Source organism: Diadema antillarum, unplaced genomic scaffold (assembly GCF_040938485.1).
Source record: "Diadema antillarum isolate AM-2024a unplaced genomic scaffold, OU_Dant_1.0 scf00000045, whole genome shotgun sequence".
Classification (NCBI taxonomy): domain Eukaryota; kingdom Metazoa; phylum Echinodermata; class Echinoidea; order Diadematoida; family Diadematidae; genus Diadema; species Diadema antillarum.
The window spans coordinates 1,212,109-1,235,838 of record NW_027270934.1 but is presented as its reverse complement, the minus strand read 5'-3'; the positions used below and the strand labels follow the sequence as shown (position 1 = coordinate 1,235,838).

General features: G+C 38.9%; 1 protein-coding gene across 1 annotated transcript; it reads left to right on the top strand.

The window, feature by feature from the left end:
- The first annotated feature begins 283 nt into the window (after positions 1–283).
- LOC139714452 (integrator complex subunit 9-like) lies at positions 284–23,457 on the top strand. The gene is made up of 19 exons (XM_071626165.1): positions 284–471; positions 2,239–2,366; positions 2,925–2,997; positions 3,770–3,832; positions 4,287–4,370; positions 5,075–5,130; positions 6,648–6,855; positions 7,456–7,545; positions 8,679–8,835; positions 9,420–9,600; positions 12,004–12,107; positions 12,686–12,814; positions 13,067–13,191; positions 13,841–13,921; positions 14,622–14,708; positions 15,133–15,231; positions 17,683–17,850; positions 20,266–20,322; positions 23,338–23,457. The coding sequence occupies exons 1-19, from the start codon at positions 319–321 to the stop codon at positions 23,455–23,457; spliced, it is 2,163 nt and encodes a 720-aa protein (XP_071482266.1). The 5' UTR covers positions 284–318.
- The last annotated feature ends 273 nt before the right edge of the window (positions 23,458–23,730 follow it).

Below are 23,730 nucleotides of genomic sequence, written 5' to 3'. Positions count from 1 at the left end.
CTCTGCTAATACAGTGCTATACCCCAGTAAACATACCATATGCATGGCAATGCCAATGGCATGGGACAGTGCAGTGCAGGTAGGCATGCAGTGCTCATCTCAGCGCAGCGCGGTGCCGGTGGCGGCCTGTTGCTGGCGGTGAGGGCTAGGGGATGTCCCACCGAACTAAACGGTGGGATGTCCCTGTGCACGCACGTCGGTTCAGGCCGGTGTGTGTAGATCTCCGGCCCCACGCACGTACTAGATCCACTACGCGACTGCAGCGGGCAGGCAAGGCAGGAGCGGTCGGGGTCGTGGCCCAGCATAGCGGAATTTCGCATGGTCCCAGCCATTTGTCCGTGTGTTTGTTTGGTGGATAAGCTCCAGCAACCTGCTGTTGTGTGTCGAGGAGGACAAGTCTGTACGTTTGCTTCGTTACAGTACATTTTTCATATTAGTGATCCTTCTTCAGCCACAACTAAGATGAAATTGGTAAGCTCCAAAGTAAATTCCAAGTTCAAATTGTGATTGGAAGCTGGGAAAAGTACTGATATTAATGTTTATCCGGTCATAGTTCCCATCCCCTCACTCGGGGATGGTGTTCTAACAAAATAATGTATGTATGGGACCATTGTAAAAACACCCTTTTCATGTGTGCCATGAATTAGCAATTTATCTCTCAAAAGGTATGTAGACCTATCGGCGTAAGGTGTTGATGACTACTGCTAGTATCTAGCTTATCCAGTGGTGTAAACTTTTATGTACCGCTAATTATTAATATTAGTTATTACTATCAAATATAATTTAATTTTAGGCGCCTAGCCTAATCGTGGGTATTTTAATTTAAAGATTTAACAATTTTAATTGACTGACAGAGTGTCAGGTTTAACAGAAGGCAACAATAAATTTAAATGAATTAAATTAATGTGTGGTTAGATTTCATTGATTGGTACAACAGTATTATGAATGAATAGCAAACATTTGGGGGGGGGGGGTTATGTTCTGCCAGCTGCCTGCACAAAATGCTCCTTTAGTATGACATTTGTTTTCTCTTTTACTGATTTAATTACTTGTTTGTAGACAAATGCAATAGTTTCTAATTCTAGAGGCAAGAAAAGAAGCATGCAGAGACTCCAACTCTCCCGTTTTCGACGGGAGATCTCCCGCCGAAAGCCCATTTTTGCACAATCTCCCGTTCTCCCGTTTGAGATTTGATTTCTCCCGCCCTAGCTCTGTGTCTCCCGGTGGAAAGGATTTCTTACTTATTTCTATCGTATGTTGAAAAAATAGGCCTATAAGATAGCACCAGTGAACATCTAGAATCCTAGGAACTTCGCACTTCGCACACATCAACTTGGAGTCTCCCGTTTGCTATGGGTTTCGGGCGGGAGAATCTCCCGATCAGAAGGTGCTTCGGGTTGGAGTCTCTGAGCATGTTTGATTAAATCTACTGACTGAGAATTAAGAGATCAATTATCTAAAAAAAAAGAAGAAGAAGAAGAAGAAGAATACTGAGAGAATAAAGAATGAGAAAATCCGGGGACACTTCTCGTCTCATCTCAACTTTCAGTGAGTTAATGTGCGTACGTACAATTCCCCCCCCCCCCAAAAAAAAAAAAAAATAAAATAAAATAAAAAATAAAAATAAAAATAAAAATAAATAAATAAATGAATAAATAAATAAGTAAATAAAGAATAAAAACAAACAAACAGACAAAGTAAAATAAAAATAAATGGAATAAAAACTACCCGGTACCGGTAAGTACAATGTTAGCCAGATTAGTATACTGTATGTTATTGCTATTTAGAGAAGGTGGTAGAGTTACAATACGCAGCTTTCAAATGTGTCCCCTGCATGCTGCATCACATTAGACTAACTCACATTTTCTTGGCTCAGTTCTTGAATTTGGAATAGCAGAACCGATAACAAAAGTGAAGAAGAAAGCATTTAAGTGACAAAAATTCTGTAAAGTGTTATCTGCCCCATTACAGTATACTTTACACCCTTCCCAATACATAGTTACACCTTTGTCAGTAACTCATGCATTTTTTTTTTCCAGGTGCTGATAACAGCAGCACCAAAATAACCGGAGCCCGGCGCTGGCTATTTTTTTCCTACGCCATTCATAAACTCACAATTTTACGACTTAGCCCGGGCCTGGCCTTCGCCAGAGAGTTACTAAAAGGGATATTATATTCATTAGATTGAGATATGGATTACCAGTATGCTTTGTTGTGTCTTGTCTCGATACGTTCTAGTACTGTCTATCTGAGCAGCCCAGTGCACCATGCCTTCTACTGACCTTCAAAGGAACCACCATCCTCCTGGACTGTAGCCTTGATTTAAGGAGTCTCCAGCATTTTCTGCCTTTGCCCCTTGTACCAAGGTATGGAGCAGGGGTCTAAGTGTTTGAACAAAGATGAAATTACACCTTGACCTACCCACTTTATTATGCAGTCATATTCATCTACAGTGTATAAAGTCTTGCTCTGAGAACAGCTTTTTATTGGTAACTGCTTGATAGGGAAGGTAGAATCTGTTCCTGAGTGTTAGCATCTGTATTAGATTCTCAACATGACATTTCATATGCAGTAGATGAGGCCATTTAGCAAGAACAGAAAAACATGATTACCGTCATCAATCTTTGATCGGTATTTGACACAGTTATCTCCTTGAGAACGGTAAAGAATTGCTGCCACTCCTGAGATCTTTACAAAGCAAATTACTCCTAAGAAACAATGGTTTGATAACAGAATTTGTGTAGCAGCTAGAACTTTCCCCACCCGCATATTTTTATCTTTCTGTGATGATATGGCTTCCAAGATACAAAACATATGTTGAGAAGAAGTGTGTAACTTACACAGCAGCTCAAGATCTGTTGGGTGTAACTCACCACGTGTAATGAGTGTTGCATTAATTTCTCCCTTCTTGTGTGTGTGTACAGTGCACAACTATCCAAGCTACCCAGATGGAAGGCAGCCAGTGGAGACAAGAGCCAAGTGTCAGCACTCTCCAAGGTATCAGTACAGAAATGTCACACAGATAAATTCTGACTGCTACCTTCAGCCTGATTGCAGATTTTTACAATGTTCAGAAATATGCAGTTGTCACACAACATGTGAAGTAATTAGATGTCACTTCACTTCAGAAGTGTTAAAGAAGAGATCATAGGTAAAAGCACAATGTTTCTATTTTAAGGTTTAATGGAGACAAGGCACTTTTCAAAATATTGCCATTTTGATGAACATAACACATTACTGAAATATGAATCAGTACTATGAATGGAAAGGAGCAAATTTAACATGAATGAATTGTTTGTCACTTCACTTTGGTGCTAGACATTGTAAAGCATTCTTTAATGCAGTGTTTTAGTTATGAAGTGCCAACATTGATAAGCAAATGAGCTGTAAAGATTACAGAGAACATCTTACATAAAGTGTATTGTTTATAACATTCTTTGTCATTTATGTATCACAACAGAGCAGTGTAATGTTATTTGTTTTCAATTTTAGCGCAACTTTATTTGAATGCTGCAATAATGAGTGCTCTTCAGGTACCACTTAAGCATTCCTATTCTTGACATCGTCATGCTGTTGGGGGCAGGGCAAGATGTGCATATGTACCATGTATACAATGACAAACTATATTTGCTTTTACAAGTTATGTACAAACAATCAAGCTTTCCATATCTGCACTTAGTGTATCCAGTCATGACAGTAAGAGTAAATTTAAAAGTTCCATTGTGTTAAATGTGAATTTATGTCTAGTATCAAACATTTCTGCCTGCAGGAGTTAAAGGAATGCTGTGGGAGAGTGTTTGTGGATGGTATGCCAGAAGTCTGCACTCCAGAGGTAAATATTTCACTCCATCAAACTTTTTGCCTGTATTTTGTGGCAGTGTAAAGATCTCAGATGATTCTCAATTTGAACTCTTTCTTTTTCTTTGCTTCAAGTTAGTAAAACATAGTTGCTCAAATATAGATATTGTGTCATCAGAAGACAGTGCTAATATGTCTAAAATAGAAAATAATCTCTACCTATGTTTGACAGCTGCTTGTAACTCAAATACAATCACTTTATAAGAATGAATATGGTAGAGTTGTCTGAAGATGGAAAAATGTTAAGTCCAAAATTATTGGAAGCATATGGTAGTAGCAATAAGTAGAATGGCAAAGCATACGATGAGTCATTTATTACATATTTTCCTCAGATTTTGTGGATTGTGATCAGACATATATCTCATCAAAATTATTCCTGCAGCACAATCTTTCACAGCCATCTTATCTCTTTTTCTTTCTTTTTTTAGTTGGGCATGGTTGACATGGCAACGGTAGATGCCATTTTGATCTCAAACTACCACTGCATGCTGGCACTTCCCTTTATCACTGAGGTAAGTCAAGTCTCTCTCTCTGTGCACAAATTGTAGGGCATCTATGTAAGGAGCCTTTAGGATTTTTTTTTTCCAACTTCCTACAGCAATGTCTGACTGGGTGATAAGACTTAGTTCTTATGTTAGTGTCTTGAAGTTGAATTCATTTTTCGTTTTGTCAAATTATGAAAAATACAATGCACCTTTATATGATATCATTGTACACTGTTGCCAGTGTATGTGAAACAGAGTATATTTGTGATCAAAGATGTATCCAATAGATAAGTGTGTGTTTGATTTCAATTGAATCTACACACATTGTGTTTCGACGCCAGAACTTTTCATTTATAATTAATTCAACTGTGATGCAATGAAGGAAGATGTTGACATGAGAGTATCATTGTCTGGTTATTATTGGATGTCTGTTAGCATATGGAATCTGTCACTCGCATTTATGCACAAGAAATTTGCATAACCATGAACTACATTTAAACCACCTTAATGACTACGAACCATTGTGTCCTGTACTTCCGGTAGAGCAAACCATGCTGGTAAGAAAAACATAGGCAAATATCAATTGATAGTATGGAATCATTCACCATAAGTTTGGTTACTGAACTTCTAAGAAGCACTTACATGTAGATCTTTTTTTTTTCTTCTTCTTTTTTACTTCAGTTGTAACTGACAAAACATGTAAACCCATTCTATTCTTATCTTTCCAACAGTACACAGGTTTCAATGGTGTGATCTATGCCACAGAGCCTTCAATACAGATAGGGAGGTAAGAACGAACAGTGAATCAGTTTCTGTTAAACCTCTTTCTTTTAGCCTTCTAATATGCTGCTGGATTGTACATGCTCCTTTCAGAATTCTAACACTGTGTATTATTAAAATTCCTTTGCTTATCCTCATTCCTGTTTTCAAGATCAAATATCACACCTTCATAGAAAATTGTAACTCATTCAAAATTGGATCGACTTGAGACTGAGGTCAAATGTTAGGGGTCAGAGCAAAATTATATTAAAAAAAAAAATCACAAGTTCTTTATTTACATATTCGTAGAAATATCTTAGAAAACATGAGCAAAGATATCGCAATCATAATCCGTGGTGGAACAGTAAACTCATAGGATTTTGGGAAGATCTTGTAAAGATTGATGGTCATAGCCAAATAAAATAGCTGGCAATATTTGCAAGGTTACATGTACATTCAAGTCCGTGTATAGTGCATATGTATCCTCTGGCAATGCAGAAGTGCTCCAGAACAATTACAGATATTAGATATTAGACATTTTTACACAGGATATGCTTTTCCTACTCTTATTTGATTTGTAACTGATTTTGCTGTTGACATTGTCTCATTGAAAGTGTTGGCCACATTCAATTTTCTGTCATGGCTGATGACAGAAGGATATGCATAGATTAAATGGTGACACACCATTTGCTCCTGCGATAATTCCTCCAGTTTTGTTTTCTCCAAGGATTTAGGGTTAGGCAGGGTTAGGATTGTAATAGAATCTTAGGGTGCGTTTGAGCACTCTCATAAAGCAAACTGTACCGTACCGTACCCGCGCCAGAGGAGTGCTCGAACGCTCCTAAAGTGTACCGTACCGTACTGTACCGAGCCAAAAGTGGACCACCTCCTGATGTGCTCAAAAAGCGTACCAAAGCGTACCAAAAGTTTGTTGTAAAGCATGCGCGTATCATGTGCATATGTCATAATGCAAAGAAATCATTCTCTTTGTTTGGGACAGGTGTAAGTAGTTAGAAGCGCCAGGTGGATGACATTCTTGCTACAAAATGCGTGGCCTCTTCTAAAAATAACTCGTGAGGTACGCTTTCTCAACAGAGCGCTCGAACGCTTCAAATCTGGCACAGTACGGTATGGTCCGCTTCAGTTCAGTTCGCTTTGGTTCGCTTTAGAGCACTCGAACGCACCCTTAGATTTAGTTACATGTGATGATTAAAATTAGTGTTTGGTTATATTTGTTAAAATTTATGTTTGGCTTAGCATACAGATATTTCATGGGAGCAATTGTCACAAGAGCAAAATGCCATAAAATCAGATTAAATATAGCTTGGTATGGAGTGTATAAGCATCGATTTAGATGGTGTTATGTCAACGTCTGCATTGTGTTACTATGTTTTAGTTCACATTATAATAGTAATATCGTGTAATTGGCTTGAGAAAATTTGTAGCATGTACACCAATCAAAATAGTAATTAATGCCACCATGTATAAATTGCAAGTTTTCAATGTAAGATATAATGCTGTCTTTCATATCTTTTTGTTTTAAAGGCAAATGATGGAAGAGCTAGTGGAATACATTGAGAGAGTTCCCAAGAAGTGTGTATCCTCCCTCTGGAAGAAACCTGAGGTTCTGAAGACTCTACCCTCCCCACTGAAGGAGGCCCCTTGCCTTGCCTCATGGAAAAGGTGTTACAGCAAACACAATGTGAAAGCATGCATCTCCAAGATCCAAAATGCTGCCTTCTCTGAGAAAGTGGTGAGTCCTGGCAGCAACATGGGCCTTCAAGACCAGAAAAAGTACTGTATATGTGTTCATCACATCGATGACGTGTAGTCCAGTGCATAATAATTAGTGTATGCTGTGTGAATTGAGCTGCTGAATGAAAGATTAGCATTGAATCCAGAGTGTAAGCTTCTTCTTTCATGTGGCATGAGAAACTCATCTGATGCTCTGTGAAAACTTTTGCTACACTGCTATTGGATTGATATTAACAGTAGGATAGGCACTTGATACATTGAGCAACCATCTTCAGCTTTGCTGAAAACACATGAAAGGGAATTGAAGCAGCTTATTAACACTGAATTATCATTTTTATACAAATGTGTGAAAAATATTGTACTCTGTCTTGAAAGATGTAAATGATGTTTGTGGTAATTCTGGAGAAAACCATGAAGAATGTTTTTTTGAGTAGAGAAAGAATATAAATTAGTGACATGACTAGTGAAGACATGAATCTGGTGACATTTTGTGTTCAAAGGGAATAATGACATCATAGTCACATGATCAGCGATTTTTAAATTTTGGGAACTTTCCCTCTAATGTTGCTTATTATCAAACATCACTTGCCTATTCCAGAGTCTATTTGGAGCTCTGACCCTGGTCCCACTTAGCTCTGGCTATTGCCTGGGGAGCTGTAACTGGATCATCAGCTCGGCCTACGAGAAGGTGAGTTACGAAACAGAGGGCTCCCTCGTCTGTCAACTGTACCGTTGGAAGATTGTCACTTTTTGGATAAAACAGGCACCCAAAGTCCTGATTTTTGCACAGCCAGACTTCTTGGAATGTAGTCTAAAAGTTGTGAACATTTGAGTAGAACAGTCTGAAGTGCTCTAGAAAGCAGACCAAATTCTGACGTAAACCTTGTTTCATTAGTTTTCTGACCAACAGTTGATGCTTTTATCAGCTTCATGGCATCTGGTAGGAGTTGAACAGTCAGCAGTGGGCATTTTATGTGATGTTGTGTGAGCTGTAATTTAAACAATTTACATTCATATGATACAGAGATTACTTGATACAGAGCACAAGTATAAGCCCTGCACAACTAATTATGCTTCTGTCAGATTTTAACAATTACAGCAAAGGCACAGAAAAGACATGATAGCAACATAAACTAGAGAAGCACTCTGAGAGCACAGACCTCCGCCAAGCATGTAGCTCATTTCCACCACTGATCTTGTTCTTCCATATCCGTGATTTCCACCCATACGTACTTGAAAGTCGCCTGATTTCCCAATATAGAAGCCTTTGTTATGTCATAAACCCTCAGCTGCACAGCGCGCCTTGCCCTAATAGAAACTAGAGCACGCACTTTCGTGCGCGCATGCAAACCTCAAATACGCGCAGCCTGAACTCCCAAGTTCATTGACCCTACCTGCCAAAATATCAAAAATCCTTCATAAATTCCCAAAAAATTCTCAGATCACTACCAAAAGTTAATCGTTTGTTACTTGTGTCATTCTTAACCTTTCCTGCAAGTTTCATTCCAATCCGTTAACTACTTTTTGAGTTATTTTGCACACGGACAAACGAACTAACGAACTAACGAACTAACTAACGAACAAACCAATGGTAACGAAAACATAACCTCCCCCCTTGGTGGAGATAATAAACACTTGTCATGAAGATGTTTTATGAAGATATTTCAGGGATTTCTGATAAAGATGTAATAAAATGACAAGTTAAGAGTGCAGAGGTGCCATTTTATGACCTGAAACGAAAAAATTGCATTATTCTCCCAAAGGTGTAACCCCAACAATAAATGTGTTCACAAGCTTGGGCCTGTTTAACTCTCCTTTCAGGTATCTTACGTCTCTGCCTCATCAGTCCTGACCACACACTCTGTTCCTATCAGCCAGGAGAGTCTGAAGAATAGTGATGTCCTCATACTAACGGGGCTCACTCAGACACCAGCCCACAACCCTGACAGTATGCTGGGAGAATTCTGCAGTACACTCAGTAGGTTCAAGTCTCTATAAATGGCTCAAAAATCCCTTGCCATTCTGCGGTGATTTAATGTGTAGAATGCAGTGATATATTATATCAATTCAGCTTCTGCACACATTAAAGTTATTCACAAAGCAGCAGGTATAGATGAGATTCTTCTTCTTCATGCATGTACAAATCTCTCTTTGGTTTGTACGCTGTAAATGTTGTCAATGGATAAGGGTAGAAGCAGCTCGCCTTCCAGAGGTGACTTGAAAATCTTGCTGTACATGCTGCTTTTACATCACACTCACATGGTGTACCTCTTTTCTACATCATTTAGAGTGACTAGAATGCCAGTTTAATGTTGTGTGTTCCGACTCTCTCTGGATTTTTACTGTCGTTGCTTTAACAGTCTCTATTCCAAGATAGTTTAAATGATTGAAGTAGTAGGCTGTAAGGATTTTGCAGATTGTGCCATACTGTGATAGTGACATCAGATTTCTGCCTTCTCTTGCCTCACAAGTGATTTTACAGCCACAACAATTTCAAGTGAATTTCACATCTCATTCATATCATTGTTTTTTTCTCTCTTCAATTGTTAATATATGTTACAGCCCTAACTATCAAGAATGGAGGGAACGTCTTGGTCCCATGCTATCCCTCTGGCGTGATCTATGACCTCTTTGAGTGTCTGGCTAGTTACATGGAGTCTGCCGGTCTGATGCAGACCCCCTTGTACTTCATCTCACCAGTAGCAGACAGCTCCCTTGCCTTCTCCCAGATCCTCTCGGAGTGGTAAGTGTGTGAGTGTGTTTTACTGCCAAACATTGCTATCCCGACGATGGTCAACTCTCAAACTTGCAGGACCAGTCGCTATGTTCATACCTTTGATTCTTGTTGAGAAGTTACTACTTCTGCCAATGGAGGAGGTTATGTTTTCTTTGGCATTTGTTTGTTTGTTTGTCTGTGTGCAAAATAACTCAAAAAATTGTGAATGGATTTGCATGAAACTTACAGGAAAGGTTGAGAATGACGCAAGAAACAGGTGATTAAATTTTGGCAGTGATCCGGCAATTTTTGTGGATTTTATGAAAGATTTTCAATATTTTGGCAGATAGGTTCAATGAACTTGGGAGTACAAGCGGCGCATTTTTGAGGCTTTCTGCTAAGGGGAGGTGCGCCACACAGCTTGAAGTTAATGATGTCCCAAAAGGCTTCTATTTTGGGAAATCGGGCGACTTTCAGCACGCATACATATAGGTGAAAATCACTTATCTCTGGAAGAACAAGATCAGTGGTGGAAATGAGCTGCTTGGCAAAGGTCTGCACTCTCAGAGTGCTTCTGTAGTTTGACTTTCTTTGGAAAAGAGTGGTGTTTTCATGATGTCTGATAACTTTTGGTTCTGTGTCATCCCAACTTGTGTGTGGCCCATAAGATACGGGTCTGCTTGTGAACAGCTCAGACCAAAGCAATCAGACTCTCAAATATTCACCAGTTTTATGTGGACAAACTTTTCTTTCAAAGATTTACTGATAAGTCTCAGTAACTGAAATGCTTATGAGATGTTGGTGATTCGTAGCTTGTAGGTCATGCAGATAAAATATGTTGAGCACCAGTGACCTGTATTTTATAACACGAAGTTTAATGCACTTTGTCTAACTGGTATGACATCTAATCTTTCTAGAGCTTGTGCACCAGTCACACACAATCAGTGTAGTCAATTGGCAATTAACAGCAATGAGTGTAAAAATCAAGAAAACTCAAATGTCGTCTGTGACCCAAGGAATGAATGATAATGGTTTGTGTATACCGTAAATGAAAACACAAATAAACCTGTTGAGGATGGACTGATTTTGCTACAAAAGGCATTTCCCATAGACACGTGTCCGAGTATACTCAGGACTCGCCTTCAATAGGATGAGTAAAGATAAACTCCTATAGGTTATTCAGTGATGCTAATGCCATGACCGCTCATCTACATGTGTATTTTTCCAGTGAAGAAAATGGATCAGAGAGAAATCATGCACTTGTGAACAGATGAACTAGCTATTAACTCAACATGAGGTTTCGCTGTTGCCCATTTGTCATCTCAAATAAGTTTACAGATGAATGCTACAATTTTTTATGCCTCCGCAACGAAGTGGCCGGAGGCATTATGTTTTCAGGTCGTCCGTCCGTCCGTCCGTCCGTCCGTACGTCCGTACGTCCGTACGTCCGTACGTCCGTACGTCCCGTTTTGTTTTTGTCGATATCTCAAGAACCGTGTGGTGGTTTTACATCAAACTTGGTATGAGGGTATATCCTTGGGGGATAACACTTTGTGTGGATTTTAGGGTCACAGGGTCAAAGGTCAAAGGTCACAGGTTATTTTGTGAAAAAAAATTGAAATTTCATGTTTTTCTCCATATCTTGCAAATGGTTCAAGGTATCTTCATGGAACTTAGTATATATGCTTGTACTGATGGGCAGTGATTATCTAGGGAAGTTGGGGTCGTGGGTCAAAGGTCAGGGGGTCAAAGGTCAAGGTCAACTCCTCAAAATATCACTACTTTCCTTAGAATGCAATATGCCTGAAGGTTTTTTTTTTTAAAACTTGATGTATGGCATGTATTACCCAATATATATTTTTGGGGAAGTTTCTTTCCAAAAGGTCAAAGGTCAAAAGGTCAAAGGTCAAGTGAAAGTGCTAAATTGCACTTTTTCCTCCATATCTCGAAAGTAACTCCAGGTATCATCATGAAACTTACATATTTATGCATGTTCAACCTAACAGTGATTCTCTTTGGAACTGTGAGGTCAAAGGTCAAAGGCCAGGTTTAGATAATGCTATTTTCCCATTTGATACTGAAATTATACTTTTCCTCAATACCTTGAAAATTACTCAATGCATAAACTTATAAAAGGGTCAAAAGTCAAGTAAAAATCATCAGTTCCCCAAATACCTGCACTCTGACATTTTAATCATTCATCCAATTGAACCTAGTTCTAGGAAAGTGAACATTCAGCACATTTGTGTCAAACCTGTCCTTTTAATATTTTGCCAATTGTGTGAAACTGTCATCACACATTGTCAAGACATTGTACTATAGACCTATTAGGAGAACCATGCATTATGGCGGAGGCATATCAGTAGCCGTAGCGATATATCTAGTTTTATTCTATCACACTGCTTTGCCTGTCATCCAAATTCCTCCCAGGTTATGTGGTGTCAAACAGTCAAAGGTGTACCTGCCAGAACCTCCATTTCCCCACGCAGAGCTGATCAAGGTTGGGAGGTTAAAACACTTCCCCAGTGTGCATGGTAAGAATTTTGCACAATGATTTAAACATTCCATGGTGTACAAAGTGTGATAGCATAGTCATTCATTACCATGGAAACGGTTTCTTGACAACCTCAGGTAGCCCAAATATCTGTGGACACAACAGTTGCAAACCATGCTTGAACAAATGACTGTGACATCTTCACTTTTCTGCTCTATAAATGTATGATCTATGAGCATGTGAGCTGTCATGCAAGATTTACAAAGCTGTAAAACCAAGTAACAAAGTTGTCAATGAGTATAGTTTGTCAGTGCTAAGTATGTTATTTATTCTTTATTCAAAAGAAGAAAATATGCTTTGGAAAAAATATGAATAAATATGATTTTTTAGAAATTGTAGAAATAATGGCATATGTGCACCATTTCGCCATCTAGAGCCTGCAGAGTGTGGCAGCTCACAAATAATCACGCATGACTTCATGAATATATAATGTATAATATAATATGATATGAAGTCTCACATCAATTTCAAATGGTGCTCTGCAACATTATATGTTTGCCTTTGTGTATTGCACAATTTTTGTTAATTATCAAACTTTTTTTTTGTCGTTCTTCCTAGGTGAATTTAGCAATCAGTTCAAGACGCCTTGCGTCGTCTTCACCGGACACCCCTCTCTGAGAATGGGAGATGCCGTCCACTTCATGGAGCTGTGGGGCAAGAATAGCAACAACACAGTCCTCTTCATTGGTATGTCTTAATCAATCCAGAGTTTTGTGGAAGGTCAACAAACTTTTATTCCCTCAAGGAAATGTTACTAGAAAAAAAAAAAAGACAATGCTTCGTAACTTTAGTAGTAACTTAGTAACGTAATAACTAGTAACTTAGTAACTAACAGAGTCTTTGGATAGTGTGTACAGCGTTACGGGGGTTTTCATTGCCGGTTGACTCTCAAAGCACACAAAAACAAAGTCTTTTATGTTCTCTCTGTTTCCGCCTCAGAACCGGACTTTGCCTATCTGGATGCCCTGGCACCGTACCAACCCCTGGCCATGAAGGCATGTTACTTTCCTATCGACACCGCCCTCACCTTCCCTCAGGCCAACAAGCTCATCAAGGACCTCAAGGTAGGCTGGTCCTTATGGAAACAAAACAATTTATTGGGGATTCTTGTGATCAATTCTTGATTGTCTGTTTGTTTCAAGATTTATACAAGAGTCCATAGTTTACATGTGTCAGTCTTAACACAGCAGTGTACAAAGTTGCACATATTTCTACATGGTTAACTTATCTAACTACTTCATGGAATAATCTACCTTAGAATCTAAGACAAGCACCTCAATCTGCCTTGAAAATGCATCTTTTGGGGGTCTTAATAAGCAAACATGAAACTCGGTATCGTTGCAATTCTATATTCCATAGTCTTCCCTTGAGCGCATAGGGGCATATACACTATTTGATGTGCAGTGACAATTATTATTATTATCGTTCTCATACAGCAATAACAAATGATGAGTTGGTATCATATAGACCACTTAACCAGGACATAATCTGTAATATCTTTACCACGTTGTATGTCTCCAAATTTTGTTGATGTCTTTTCTACAGTCCATATTCCACTTGGTGATAATGATTGTCATTCACGTCAAAACATCACAGGGTATTCCACTGCATGCATTATAAATATTTTTACTCAAAAATTTTTATGTTTTGAAGAGTAAAATTGCATGTGAATATTTCCATCACTTGGTACATTGTACACTTGTCCTTGATCAGCCCCTACAAGTGGTCCTCCCAGAGGCGTATCTCAGTCCGCCTCCATCTCATCCTCTCAGGACAGACCTCGTGGTGGAAGTGGTAAGTCTTCTTTTCTTTCTTTTCTTATTTTCTTCCTTTTTTCTTCTTTCTTTCATCTTTTTTCCTTCTTTTCATTTCATTTCATTTTATTGTTTCTGTGTGGTACAATATAATCAACAATGATCACTTTCAAAAATATACACATGGTTCATAATAATTCCTTCTTTCCTTCTTCCTTTCTCCCTTTTCTGTATTTTTAGTGTACTTCACCTTATGGTTGTTATGTAAGATATTTGTATTTGAGACAAAGTTCTTTCTTTTTCTTTGATGAAACCACTGCTCTATAGTGTTCCATGTCCATGAGCATTCACCAATATCTAAAATCTTGTTTCAGATAGATGGTAGGCTATGCTAGTCAGAGTGTATTATACATACTATGGTATGTATATTTTGTCGACACTCGGTGATGTGCTCCAAAATAGGAAATAAAATGTCAAGCCATGAATGACCTGCAGAGTGTTGCCTTGAAGAGGAAGAGGAAATAGCAGACAGCAGAGATGTAGAATGAGGGGAATGACAGAAGGAGAAGGGAGAGTAGTAGAGTGTAAGAAAAAGGAGATAAAGTGATGTAAGGGTTCGTTTGCTCCTGACAGATAGATGCTAACCCCGTCCATCCCATTGACAGTCGGTCTGTATGCAATGTTTATGACCATCGTGAGATGGTGGTACTGAGTGGGGTTGTGTTGTCTGTGTTTTCCAGGAACCAGCACCAACGCCATACCAACGGGGAGATGTTGTCAACCTCTTGGTGCAGAGGAGATTTGAGAAAGTGGAGATCACACCGGAGGTACCATCCATTTCACTTCTTGCCAGTGATAAACCTCCTCTTTTTTATGATTGCATTCAAAGCACAACTGTTTGGGAGAATGCTGTAGACAATATTATTACTTTCCAGTGGTTTTCTAGGAGAGAAGTTAACACCAAGAGCATGTAACACCAGAAGAATGCAACACCAAGAGAAGTAACACCAAGAACATGCAATGCCCAGAGAATGTAACACCAAGGACACAACAAACACTGTGTTAGCCCTTGAAATGACATGGATCTTTGTAGAGACTAAATGCTTTATGTTTTGATTAGCATGATTGTACGTACATGAAGCATTTAATTCATGACTGCTTTTATCCATGTAAGAAAGCTACAAGTTATGTAAAAGAAAGATAAAGAAAAATCTGTCTTTTTTGATTCACCCACTACAATCTATTCCACAGGTGGCCATGAATCTTGCACCAACCGAACTCCAGCCAGGTGTTCTTGTTGCTACGGTAACCGGACAACTTAATGCTCATGACAACAGATACATCCTTGAGGTAAGGATGGACAGAGATGTGTTTTAAATTTACCTCAGGTTTAGGAGCATGAATGGCGTTATACCTCATAGAATGTGAAGAGGTGTTCTATTTTTATAATGAGATATAATTCTCATCATATAGCATTATACAGATACTGCCTTTCTAGAGGTACACTTTGTAACTATAGTAATAGGTGCAATATAACATTTGGCATCCCGGCATGAATTATATTTTCCCCCAAGAGATTATACACATCATTTCATTCTAGCCCTGTCAACAGCCAGTCAAGTACTACTGTATTCGCTGTTATTTTTGCATACAGATATTTTCGCGAATGAGGAGGTCATAGACATTTCGCAAACTGACACCGACGCTAACGTAAATGCACTATTACCCTAGCACATAAAGACATTTTCGCGTGTTGATAAATTGGTGATCCAACTGTGTTTCGCGAAATTCGCGAAAATGAAACCCTCGTGAAAATAACAGCTTATACAGTACTTTGTCGTCCCTTTTTCCGTCATATCATTTCCTTGTGTATTACCCCCTCTCGCAGAACTACTGCATTCACACAGCAGACTTCAAGCTACAATAAGAACATAACCTAGATGTCATTCCTCCCCACATTGATATGTAGACAAGAGACCATGAGGTACATACGGTTTGTATGGTGATACACTATAGGCCAGCTCAGAGTTCAGCTTTATGCATGAGCCGGAAAAGGCCATTTGTGCCAGCAGACATGTTGCTCTTAAAATCACAGAGATGAGCATCTGCTGTGTAATGATTATTCAGGTAATCCCTATAAAATGCTGCTTGCCAACACATCACATGACAGCAAGCCTGGTATTTATCAGTGTTGTAATAGGAAAATTTTTGTACATTCCAAGCAAAGTGATGAAATGGATATTTCTCCAAATGTTTATTGACTGACTACCTAGTCACCAATTTCATTCTTTGAACATTATTAATGAATTCTATAAATTGTTGTCCCCGCCGAACGAGTTCAAGCAGGGGACTATGAAAGGGGCTCCGTACGTGTGTGTGTCCGTGTGTCCGTCCGTCCGTCCGTCCGTCCGTGTGTCCGTCCGTCCGTCCGTCCGTCCATCCGTCCGTATGTCCGTCCGTGTGTAATCAAAATCTTCAATTTGCTACTTCTCTGTCATTTATGAGCCAATTTTGATTCTGTTTGCTTTATATGATAGCACTACATGGGAGCTTTGAAACTTGTACACAGAATTTCAGTCGTGACCTTTGACCTTGACCTTTGACCTATATTGTACATTTTGCTACAAAATGCTACTCCTTCGCCATTTCTAACCCGATTTCGATTCCGTTTGCTTTATGTGATGGCACTAGGTGAGGGCTTCAAAACTTCTACACAGAATTTTGATCTTTGACTTCTTTGACCTTTGACCTTGATTTTTGACCTGTATTGTACATTTTGCTACAAAATGCTACTCCTTCGCCATTTCTAACCCAATTTCGATTCCGTTTGCTTTATGTGATGGCACTAGGTGAGGGCTTCAAAACTTCTACACAGAATTTTGACCTTTGACTTCTTTGACCTTTGACCTTGATTTTTTGACCTATATTGTACATTTTGCTACAAAATGCTACTCCTTCGCCATTTCTAACCCGATTTCGATTCCGTTTGCTTTATGTGATGGCACTAGGTGAGGGCTTCAAAACTTGTACACAGAATTTTGACCTTTGACTTCTTTGACCTTTGACCTTGATTTTTGACCTACGTATATTGTACATTTTGCTACGAAATGCTACTCCTTCGCCATTTTTAACCCGATTTCGATTCCGTTTGCTTTATATGATGGCACTAGTTGAGGGCTTCAAAACTTCTACACAGAATTTTGACCTTTGACTTCTTTGACCTTTGACCTTGATTTTTGACCTATATTGTGCATTTTGCTACAGAATGCTACTCCTTCGCCATTTCTAACCCGATTCCGATTCCGTTTGCTTTATGTGATAGCACTAGGTGAGGGCTTCAAAACTTCTACACAGAATTTTGACCTTTGACTTCTTTGACCTTTGACCTTGATTTTTGACCTATATTGTACATTGGCTACAAAATGCTACTCCTTCGCCATTTCTAACCCAATTTCGATTCCATTTGCTTTATGTGATGGCACTAGGTGAGGGCTTCAAAACTTCTACACAGAATTTTGACCTTTGACTTCTTTGACCTTTGACCTTGATTTTTTACCTATATTGCACATTTTGTTACAAAATGCTACTTCCGGCGGGGACATATGTTACGCACCGCGTAATTTCTACTTTTCCTTGTTACATCTGGCACACTTCTGCAGTATGTTGCTTAGAAAATGAATGAAGTACCTTACCATCTGAAAAAAAGAAAAGAAAGTTCATTTGTACCAGTGTGTACATTAGCTACAATGTATCTCCAAATTGGCTGATTCTGTGTTTCATTGTCTCATCTTGGTTGTTAAGGAGCTGCCTTCTCCCCAAGCCGGCACCCAGGCCCAGTCAGGGCAACCCCCCAGGAAGAGGAAGAGGGAGGATGAGGGAGGAACCAGCCTGAAGTCCAACACAACGCACCCAAAGCAGTACGTCTATGGCAATGTGGATGTGGAAGAGTTTGTGTCAAGTCTAGCGTCGGTAAGTGTCACATTGGGATATTTCAGTTTAGCTGTGAGTGGCAAACTGCAATCTTCGTTTGTTGAGGTGACAATGATTATGATGATGATTGATGATGATGATGATGATGATGATGGTTATTATTATTGATGTTATTGTTGTTGTTATTATAATTATTACCATTATTGTCCCCGCCGAACGAGTTCGAGCAGGGGACTATGAAACGGGCTCCGTATGTGTGTGTGTCTGTGTGTCCGTCCGTCTGTGCTTCCGTGTGTGATCAAAATGTTTAATTTGCTACTTCTCTGTCATTTATGAGCCAATTTTGATTCTGTTTGCTTTATATGATAGCACTACATGGGAGCTTTGAAACTTCTACGCAGAATTTCAGTTGTGACCTTTGACCTTGACCTTTGACCTATATTGTACATTTTGCTTCAAAATGCTACTCCTTCGCCATTTCTAACCCGATTTTGATTCTGTTTGCTTTATATGATAGCACTACATGAGAGCTTTGAAACTTCTATTGACCGATTCGGGTTCGTTGAGGGCAGCAGACATTTTACGGCACAGGGCGCAGCCATAGTGGGTGTATCGGCGTGTATCAGCCGACCCCCCCTGCTCTCCCCCACCCCCGGGCCACATGTTTATCACGCACTTGTAACAAAGGTTCGCGCACTAGCAAGCATTCGCGCACTCAGTACGAGACGCCCATTGGCTAAAGCAGTTTTTCATTCTGCGCGCGTGCTAATGTAGGGAGAGGGGTGGGGGAGTGCGGAGGGGGGGTCGGATGATACACCCAGTATGGCGCTGCCCATGCCAAAAATACACATAGCGCGTCACAGAATCGGTCAATACAGAATTTTAGTTGTGACCTTTGACCTTGACCTTTGACCTATATTGTACATTTTGCTTCAAAATGCTACTCCTTCGCCATTTCTAACCCGATTTTGATTCCGTTTGCTTTATGTGATGGCACTAGGTGAGGGCTTCAAAACTTCTACACAGAATTTTGACCTTTGACTTCTTTGACCTTTGACCTTGATTTTTGACCTATATTGTACATTTTGCTACAAAATGCTACTCCTTCGCTATTTCTAACCCGATTTCGATTCCATTTGCTTTATGTGATGGCACTACGTGAGGGCTTTAAAACTTCTACACAGAATTTTGACCTTTGACTTCTTTGACCTTTGACCTTGATTTTTGACCTATATTGTACATTTTGCTACAAAATATTACTCCTTCGCCATTTGTAACCCGATTTCAATTCCGTTTGCTTTAAGTGATGGCACTAGGTGAGGGCTTCAAAACTTCTTCACAGAATTTTGACCTTTGACTTCTTTGACCTCTGACCTTGATTTTTGACCTGTATTGTACATTTTGCTACCAAATGCTACTCCTTCGCCATTTCTAACCCGATTTCGATTTCCGTTTGCTTTATGTGATGGCACTAGGTGAGGGCTTCAAAACTTCTACACAGAATTTTGACCTTTGACTTCTTTGACCTTTGACCTTGATCTTTTTACCTATATTGTACATTTTGCTACTAAATGCTACTTCCGGCGGGGACATATATTACGCACCACGTAATTTCTACTTTTCCTTGTTATTATCATCGTCGTCGTCATCATCATCATCATCATCATTATTATTATTACTATTATTATTATGTAGTATTTATTAGTACTAGTAGTAGTAGTAGTAGTAGTAGTATCATCATTATCATTATCATTCATAACTATGATGAATGAAAATGAGAATAATAATTATAAGAGATTGCCCTATATCATCTTGAATAAGCACTGATATAATCAGTGTTTAGTAGGAGCCACGATAAAACTCATGGGCATACATACTCAGGAAGGATTCCAACCTATGACCTCCTGGTCACAGGACAGATGTCTTAGCCAGTACACCACCGAGCTTCTGTCTGACTGCCAGAGTAGTGCTTGTTCTAATCCTTACAGCATGCAGCAGGTACTGCATATTTATTCAAATAAATGAAATTCTTGCTTCAAGTTGGTTTGATTGCAAATAATTGACAAATTCATTTATGTCGATGTAGGGCAATTTGTCAATCAGTTGCAATAGAAACAACGTGATGCAAGAATTTCATTGATTTAAATAATACTAATAATTTTGTGCAGATGATTCAGATTGATAGTGTAAAATTTGTAGTGCTGATGATTTCATTCACGACAGTCATCAAGATTAACAAATCAGCACCTTTCTACCTCATTCATTGAAAATGGGCTCAACTTTTCATGTGAACTTTAATATTCAATGTGACAATAGTTTAACAGTAGAAATGCCCACTAAATATCCAACAGGGATGGAAACCATATATCGCAGGACGACATCACCCATACTACAGCCTTGTTCTTATCCTCGCTGTTTCCATGGTAACGACTTGATTCCTTTTTCCCCCTGCAGAATGGTGTGTCTGATGTGAAGGTGGAGAGCACAGGGTCTGGGCACATCATCCATTTGGTAAGAGTAAAATAACATCCTCATACTTAGAGTAGAATTCTGCACCATGCCCAAGATTAAAGTAATCAGAGTGCTTTCACACATACTGAGAACCATGATTTGAAACATGATTATGATGATGCATCACTAGAATCATGAATCAAATCACACATTATTGCCATGTGAATGCAAACTGGAATCAGGGAGGGTGATTTGAATTGCCATTCCAGTTAAGTTTCAAATAACGGTCCAGCGGTGTTTTCCAATCACGATTCACCAGCATTACAGAACAAAATAGTCGTGTGAATGGAATTTCTTTACGATGGTGTTTTATGGGGTGGAGCTTAGGGTGACAGTTTAACCGCTTCTACAGAAAAACCACACTTTTCAATTGCTTGCGAAGCAAAAGCAGCTGTGTGATCCATGTCCCACTACAGTACACTGCAAGATCGTCAAGCGTGCTCCGTGATTGGCCGGATAGCAAAGCAGTCAAAGCGCGTACTGCTTACTGGTCAAGAGTGATTGATAGGAACTCGGAAAGAAGCCACGCCTCCCCTCTTCGCTCTGATATTCAAAATTTCAAAACAAATTTAGAATCTGCCAAGCCTTCCTCAATCACGTGAACAGACAATGATTCAAATTGTAACTGCAATCCTAATTGTAATTCAGCATTACAATTATGCTTCTCGACCTGTGTGAAAATGGTGAGAGTTACATCAAAATTTTACTTACAATACCAAATTGCAAATTCATAAATGCCACATGTTTTCACCAAACAGTGCTTTCACTTTAACCTGTTCCCTGCCAGTTTTCAGCATGTTATAGACTGTCTATAGGATAAATGAGGTAAATGTAGGCAATGAGTTAATATAAACAAAACAAAATAAAAGTGAAGGCCATGCCTTTGATACAGTGGTTAAAGTGAAATTGAAAGTTTAGTTTATTATACCAGCTGTTAAGATCACACATACTGAAATGCATTGATTGATTTACTGAGAATGGTATTATAATTCCTAACTGTTGATAAAAACTCAGAAAGGGAATGAAAAAAACTTTGCATCTTATGCAAAATGCATTAAGACCACTGAACCATAACAGGTAATTGTATCGAGGAATTTAACAAAGAAAAACAGAGATCAATGTTTTATACACACAGTGAAAGCAAAGCAAAGTATAAGATAAGTGACAATGTTTATGTGAAATGAAGAACAATTGTATCAGTATTAAAGCAGTGTTATAAATATGAGGAATATTCATCTTGTATTTAATTCGGAAACCAAAGACTGTAAAAACAATTCTTTTTTTTTTAAGTTATTATTTGAGCTTGGCCTAGTGAGATGAATTTTGCTTGTTTTTAATCCTGGCGAATCAAAACATGAAATCGTATCATATAGAACAAACAAAAAAAAGATTGCATGCTTTTTTTGTGTGCTAGTTTCATGTTGCAGGAAGTGCTCAACGGTTTGTGCTTTTACAGGCGTAGACTTGTTTGCATTAATGTGCTTAATTTGTTTTGTGAGTGATTGTCCCGTACCTAGTGTATGTTTTCTTTATAGACATGCGTACATTGTACACTGTGACAATATCATGATTTATACATTCTATGAGACAGGGCAAAGGCTGTTAAAGGACAAGTTCACCCTCATAGACATGTGGGTTGAGTGAATGCAGCAATATTAGTAGAACACATCAGTGAGAGTTTGAGCAAAATCGGACAATCCGTTAAAAAGTTATGAATTTTTGAAGTTTCTACTCATTCACGGCTGGATGAAAAGACTACTATAGCTTGTGATGTCACATGAGTACAACGATATAAAGAAAGAGTAAAGAAAATTCAACATATTTCCATTTTTCTCCCATAACAAAAGAACACTTGACTTCTCTCTTTCAGAAGGCAGGGGGAATAATATTACCCTTAACATACGTCAGTAGCAAGTCGAAGAACTGTGCACTTTATTCAAAAAGTGAAGTTTTGTGAAATTCTCTTTTTATTTTCCTTATATAGTTGTACGCATGTGACATCATACACTGTAGTAGTCTTCTCTTCCAGCAGTGACTGCGCAGATACTTAAAATATTCGTAACTTTTGAACGGATTGTCCAATTTTCCTCAAACTTTCACTGATGTGTTATACTAATATTGCTGCATTCTCTCAATTCTTATGTATATGAAGGTGGACTTGTCCTTTAAGTTCTCATCCAAATTCTTAATCTTGTGTATGTGTATGTGTGGGTGTGGGGGAGGCTGTGTGTGTGTGTGCCAGTGTGTAAGTGTTTACAAAATGTAATGCACTGTATTGTGCACAATGCAGGAATTCTGTGCAAAGGGGAACCTTGTGCAAGTTTCTGCAGTCACACAACTTTGATTGTCATTTCCAAGTTTTCAAACACCATTTAAGATGATCTAGTGTATCCATAATGTTTTCAAAACATTCTGTTTAGTTTAAGCTTCTTTTTTTTTTTTTTTTTGGGGGGGGGTTCATTAACCCTTTCATTAACCCTTTACACTTTTTTGTGTATAAGTTTCCCTGATATTTTGATTAGATATCACTTGCTTGCTTTATTCAGACAAGTATGACTGTATATCTATCTACTAGTATACCAGGGCATTACAAATGTGAAGCGTAGTGCAGTATAAACCTTATGGTTGAGAAAATAAACACTTTCTGTCATATTTGTTAGGGTCTGTATTGTGAGACTAAGTGACTTGATTCCATTGTGTCTTCGAGAGGTACAAAGGTGTGTCACACACTTTTGTGTACCCGCACCTTTCTCTGGGCCAGTGAGGCATGTCAATACAATTCCTTCTGCATTGTGCTTCTATTCACATAATATTTCTACAAAGGTTTGGCTTTTTACAACTGCAGGGAAATACTTGCAATGAAAGCACAAGTTTCACCATGAACTATAACTTCTTATTCGATGTCAGACTATTTCACATCCTATACTTGTGCAGTTTACCCAGTTCATCTTCTGCCCTAAAAATATTTCAGTGGAGATTACCAATACTCACTGGTTTTCTTTCTGTACTTACCAGGAGTCGGAAGATACCATTATACAGCTGGAGGAGGGGTCGACACACATCTTCTGTGAGGGGAATGAGAAACTTCGAAAACAGCTCAGGGATGTCCTGATCAGCTGCCTGGGAAAATTTTGAAGGATCTTTTGTCTTTAAGATCATGCCTTGATTACTTTCAACACTGAGTCCCCATCCCACCCCACCCCCTTGTGGTTTGGTATGAGCCATTTTCCATCAGAAGGCAGGATGTTATCTATGATTACTAGAATAACTCTTGCTACTCAGGGCCAGACTGAGAATTGCAGCCAAATTTAGATTGTAATTTATAAGTAGAAAGTGGGCATATACATGAAATGTGACCCAGGAAGCAGTGACAGTGACTGACCTTTCACCTCACAACTTTAGCAATGA